The sequence below is a fragment of the Teleopsis dalmanni genome, chromosome 2 (genome assembly GCF_002237135.1).
Source record: "Teleopsis dalmanni isolate 2A chromosome 2, ASM223713v2, whole genome shotgun sequence".
Lineage (NCBI taxonomy): Eukaryota > Metazoa > Arthropoda > Insecta > Diptera > Diopsidae > Teleopsis > Teleopsis dalmanni.
The window spans coordinates 8431802-8437797 of NC_051847.1; the positions used below are offsets into that span (position 1 = coordinate 8431802).

Consider the following 5996-nt stretch of genomic DNA (forward strand, 5'->3'; position numbering starts at 1 on the left):
AATTCAAATTTTTAATAGGCGCTTTCCGGTATGGCTTTGAGTTCCCTCTGCGAATTCTGTTTTACGTCTTCTATGGATTCAAAACGCGTTCCTCTGAGTGGTAATTTGAGGTTGGGAAACAGGAAAAAGTCACACGGTGCAAGATCAGGTGAATACGGTGGCTGTTCGATGGTATTTATTGAATGTTTGGCCTTAAAATCGTTGATAATGTTGAACAAATTGAGGTGAATCGGAACAAGCCGGGCGTTGACACGTCGCATACACAAATTGTCCACCAAAATCAAACGAGCCATCTCACGACCGATGCCTAGCTCTCGTGCTATCTCTCTAACACTCACATGAGGATTTTTGAACACGATTTCCTTTGCCTTTTCAATGTTTTCGTCGGTGGTAGAGGTCGAAGGTCGTCCAGAACGCGGCATGTCTTCGACGGTCGTACGACAGTCCTGAAAGGCTTTGTACCACTCATAAACTTGAGTTTTCGATAAAACTGATTCCCCATAAGCCTTTTGTAGCATTCGCAACGATTCTGCACACGAAATTTCGTTCGAAAAACAAAATTTGATGCAAACTCTTTGTTCAATATTTTTTTCCATTGTTTTTTTCGCAACGCACTACTGAGGTGAACTGGTTTCAACAGCTGCCGTAAACGAACTGTCTGACAGATCGCGCTCATTTTGGCATAGTATTAAGGACAGTGCTCCAACCTACATAAACTTAAAATATCGAAAAATATACAGCGCGCGAATTTTAAATGAGAATTTCCGAAAACTTTTCGGTCACAATGTATGTGAATTTAGATTGAAAAAGTTATCCCAGATTTACCAATTGAAAACGGCATTAGTAATAATAAATTCAAAAGAACTATAGTTCACAGTGTAATATACATTTTTGATATATGCTATTAGAAGAAACTGAAAATCAACGTCTTGATTAATGGAACCAATTATTGGAATAATAAGTCTGGCAGTGCCACATCGTAATTGATTTTGATAGAGTATTATTATAAATTTTAAAAGTATGATAAATTTTATTTTTCAAGAAAAGCATGTAAAACAATATTTATGTCTAAATTATTATTTTTGTAAAGTTAAGTATGGTAAACTACATATAATATTACTTCATAAAAACACTTACTTGTGTAGTTGTCAGTCCGGTAGCCTCTGCTAGTTCACGTTTTTCACGTGGCGATGGATATGGGTTATGTGCGTACCAGTCTCTTAATACTGATCGAGATTTTTCCTGCAATATATATATATATATATATATAATACAAAATATTGACATTGGGATGACACAGTTGTAAATTGTATATACTAATATATATAATATGTTTAACGACTCTTTTATAAAATATGGAATTTATATTAAAATAAAAGGCAAATGCGTTTTGAAATAGTACCGGTAAAGCAGTTCTTAATTGAATAGTTCAATCTTTATATTTGATGTTTAATCTTTCTAAATTAAAACTTCTCTGAGATTTTTAAGAAAACTGTTTCTATTTATTGAACTTATCTCGATTTCCTAAATGTCTAAAAACTAAAAATTATCATTTTAAGTCGCTAATTAAATTTCTTCTCATTCAAAAAAATTCAAAAAATTAAAAGAAAAAACAAACAAAAGGTAATCAAAAGAAGCCTTTTGTGCAATAAAAAACAACTTCATTTATGTAATCATTTAAACAGGAAATTGTACTTCAAATCCATAAAATGTACACATGTGAATTCTACATTAACCCAGTTTCCTTGCGTGTAAGCAAAACCCTGGGTAACTTAACTTAAAATTGAGGGAGAAATTTTGTTGCACAGAACACTGCTACGATTTCCTTGTGGCTTTCGACTTTGTTTGATTTTTATTTACCTTACAAAGGATACCCCTAGTACCTTCAAAACGATTGAAACGAAAAAGTTACTTTCGTTCATTTAACCTACCTTAAAGCAGTAACTCGTCTCTTCACCGTCCCAAATTGTGCGCGGCAGTGGAAATTTACGACGTACTCGATATTTACCAACAGCACCTAACGGTCTTCCGCGCAGTTTTTCGGCTTCTACATAATGCGCTACAATTATAAAAAATAAAAATATAAATAACAAAATCAAACCGAAACAAACTTTTTTTTATTTTAATTTTTAGTAACGCTAGGTACGACACCAGGATAATATAGTTTACCTTTTAACCAGAGGCTTTGAAGTTTGGTATGATTGTGCGGTGAGAATTGATGAAGTTCCAACAGACGATACAGATCCTTGTATTGTCCGCGATGGAATGCAACAACGGCTTTTGCTTTCAGCACAGACTCGTTTAATTGCAGTTTATCACATTGTGGCAATGACCATAAAAATCGACCCAGTCTTTCAATGTTACCAGCTTGTTGCAGGACCTGTAGATAATAATGTAGAGTTTGACAAGAGTTTATTTGGATCTCAAAGTTTACATTTTTATACATTATCAAATATAACATATTTTTATAAATTTGACTAAAGTTATAGGTTCAAACAAACCTCACAAACGCAAGCCACTTGCTCCTGTGTAAATCCAAAGCTAGGCAAAGATTCACGTCCGCCGGCGCCATTGCTACTTCCACTATTGCTGCCCATGTGGACGTTATTGTTGTTATTGGAGACGCCACTACCGGCGCCGTTGTGTCCCAACATATCCAGATTGTTATTACTGCTTAAGCTGTTATTGTTATTTGTTAAACTGGAACTACTCAGACTAGTTGGACTGTAGGGAGGCGTTTGTCGTGCGTTCAGTACAGCCGCATTTGCAGCGGCTAAGTCATAAAAATCAGTGGCGGGATGATGGAGCATTTTGTGTTAGTTTTTTATTTCTTTGTTCACTTTTGAATAATTATACAGAATGGATATGCAATTCTTAATTCTCTTTTTAATTTATTTTTTTATATGTACAAATTCATGTTTTAAATCTTTGGTGATTTTGCTGAAAATATAAATAATAATTTTTATCATAAAAAATATACAAAAACAGTGAAACTCAAAAATATATATAAATTTTTTTCCTTTTTATAAACTTAAGCAAAATAGTAGTAATTAATTGAATGAATCCCTAAATATAATTTATTAAAGTTCTTTGGAAAAAGTGTAGAACGCATCAAATAATCAGTTACCTTATCTCTACAATATTAGTTTATTGTAGAGAATCTATTAGTTTTAAAGGAGAACCTATTATATATAATCGGTTCCTTTTTTGAAAATCTATAATAAAAGAATTTATGTTGACTAACTATCTCAAAATCAAATAAATTTTTTCGTGAACAAATGAATTGAATAGTACAGTAAAATCTAAGCTCATAGTTAAATAGAGAATTACGAATATACTTCATGTTTTGTGCTGTATCTGATCCTAACCGTCAAAAGATAATACTGCATTCTAAATAAGGGTGAGAGTAACGGAAATATTAACTCTCATCCCAGTATTCCTCTCTTGTCTAAATTAAACAAAGAACTGATTAACAGTTATTATCGGAAAAAATGACAATCTTTGACCTGAGGTAGAATCATCGTATGGAAATAATATACTTGAAGTGTTAAGCCAATAACGACGTCTTTCGGTTTTTATCAAGCTATTATTTAGAGATTTAGTTTTGGAATAACACTATAATTCTACAAAAAGGTTTTGGTGTACAAAATTTTTTGACTGAACTGCTTTTTATGGCATTATCTGTGAAATAGTTACTATTAATTCCAGCATAAGCATTTTCCGGTTATGATTTGCCACCATTTAGAGTGTATAAAGTAGTAAGCGCTTAAGTATTTATATAGATATAGATGTGAAGTGTAAGAGAAAATGATGGCTGGCTCGGCAGAAGATTGATTGCAGTGCAAAGGTCAAATAGTTCTGCTCTAACTCTTGCAGGACATAATTTTTTTATATCAAATTCATTATACTCCTAGATAGAAATTTGTTATATTAAATAATTTATAGGTGTTGAAAAGTAAATTAATGATAGATTATTATTCTATTATATTATAAATAACTCGTATATGTCTCTTTTTTAACTTCAAAAAATATCAATCAATTTTTAAGTCTATTTAAAACGTATAGTTTTCAATTGTGGCTATTTCTAAAAATGTTGAAACAATATTTTTTTTATAAGTTGAATAATGTTCTAAACAAATTAAAAATAAAGAATAAAGCAAAATTTTGAATTTGTTTATAGAGTAGAATATCATATACCCACTTGCGTCACACCATCGAATTTCACACAAAGTTTCGAAATATGGCCTAAGAAATTCTATTTTCAGTCTGAGAAATTGAAGAAAACCGAAAGAAACTTGGCGTTGGTATCGGATCGTCATTACATGAACATGAGATACACAAAAATTGTGAAAACAGATTCAAGAATATCTCAAATCTCAACCAAAATGTGTAAACGTGAAAATTTATACATAGAAAGTGATAGGTATACGTGAATTGTTGCTATAAAATGAAATATGTACAGTGGGTTAAATATATTTATATTGCTTATTATTAAATAATTCACTTAAAAGACAAATTATGAGCTAAGAGCGTTATAAAAAAAATCCTCGACAAAAGAGAAATTGGATCCTTTATTCTTTGTTTATGTTATAATTAACCTAAGAAGAGAATTGGTATTAAGAATTTATAAGTAAAAGCGAAAAAGTTCCTTAATATGTTTCATTCAAGTTATAGATTAAAATTAACGGGTATGAGTCCTCGAAATGAAAATATTCTAGTTAATTTATTTCTAAATATTGTTAGTGAATGAAAAATAGTTAATATAAAGTGAACTAATTAAGCAACTTTACAACTTTACTTGCTGTACCATCAAATAATTTAACAAATCATAAATTATAAAGTTATGTGAAACAAGAATGTTTCCTCTAGAGTACGGAAAAAAATTTACACATATAGAGCTCATAGACACATATCACTTTAATTTTAAGAAGAGATAATTATCTCGATGATTTATAACTATTATGCTGTTAATGACCATATAGTTAGTCAATATCGTTCCGTATAAAATTTAAACTAAATGGTTTCGCTGTCTGTGGTATGTTTAAATTTGGTAGTCTCTTGTCTGGTAATTCAATATGATGGCTTTCGTTTCAAAATCACATATTCTGAAATTAATTTAGTTATAAGAAAGTGACAACAGTCATTGCTGAAATATAGGATACTACTCCTTATATACAGAAGATTCTTATCAGTTGAAATAAAAGCTTCTGTCAAAAATAAGTTTAATTAAATTATGGATTGTCATCGTATAATACGTCTTAAGTTTACCAAATAAATTATTTGAAGTTTGTAGTCTCCGATAGAGTTAAACAAGGTTTACTACACATAATACACATAATCATCGTTTTTTTACTAGATTAGATATACTTATTACGTATACTTGTGTTAGACAATTTCTACAAATGATGGTAAAAGTTGGAGTATTGTATACTATAAAAATAATAGATTTAAATTGTAAACTATTATTTAGAGTTAATAATAAGAATAAGAGTTGAGAACTTTGAAAGAGAATCAGGTGAGATAAGATAATGTGAGTTGAACTATGGATTACATACTTAGATTGTTAGAACTATTGTTATACTGGTATTACCATGTTAATTTGCCTATGTGTATTTAAATGTTAATCACTCAGATTTTCAGATTTAAAACAATTACCACATAAAGTTTATGGAAGTAGGCCTCAAACATACAACGAAATGGCCAAAGTTTTTAAGGGATGAGCTGTCGGAACTGACTTCCCCGTTTTGTGACCCATTTCATTCTGTCTTGTCGACCATAAGCTAAATTTACAACATAGGGTAGCAATAGTAGGAATTGCTCCTCTCCTGTGTGATCGTCTTTCATACAATAACAATTGTTTATTAGACTTCATTTAAATTTTACTTAAATTCTATTTTTCAAGTATTAAACCTGAATCCTTTCCAAAGGTTAACAATTATACTAGCTCATTGGAATTATTTTGCTTAGTTATTTGGTTTAGTTTTTTCTTTATAAAA

At 30.6% G+C, this 5996-nt stretch overlaps 1 protein-coding gene across 1 annotated transcript in view; it reads right to left on the reverse strand.

The window, feature by feature from the left end:
* Positions 1 to 1116: 1116 nt before the first annotated feature.
* LOC119685058 (protein sine oculis-like) overlaps positions 1117 to 5996 on the reverse strand; it is a 74614-nt gene continuing 69734 nt past the window's right edge. The window contains exons 2-5 of the mRNA XM_038099246.1: positions 2502 to 2940; positions 2170 to 2380; positions 1932 to 2059; positions 1117 to 1242 (exon numbers count right to left, since the gene is read on the reverse strand). Of these exons, the coding sequence (XP_037955174.1) occupies positions 1117 to 1242; positions 1932 to 2059; positions 2170 to 2380; positions 2502 to 2810 (774 nt within the window). The 5' untranslated portion in view covers positions 2811 to 2940. The remainder of the gene's footprint in view (positions 1243 to 1931; positions 2060 to 2169; positions 2381 to 2501; positions 2941 to 5996) is intronic.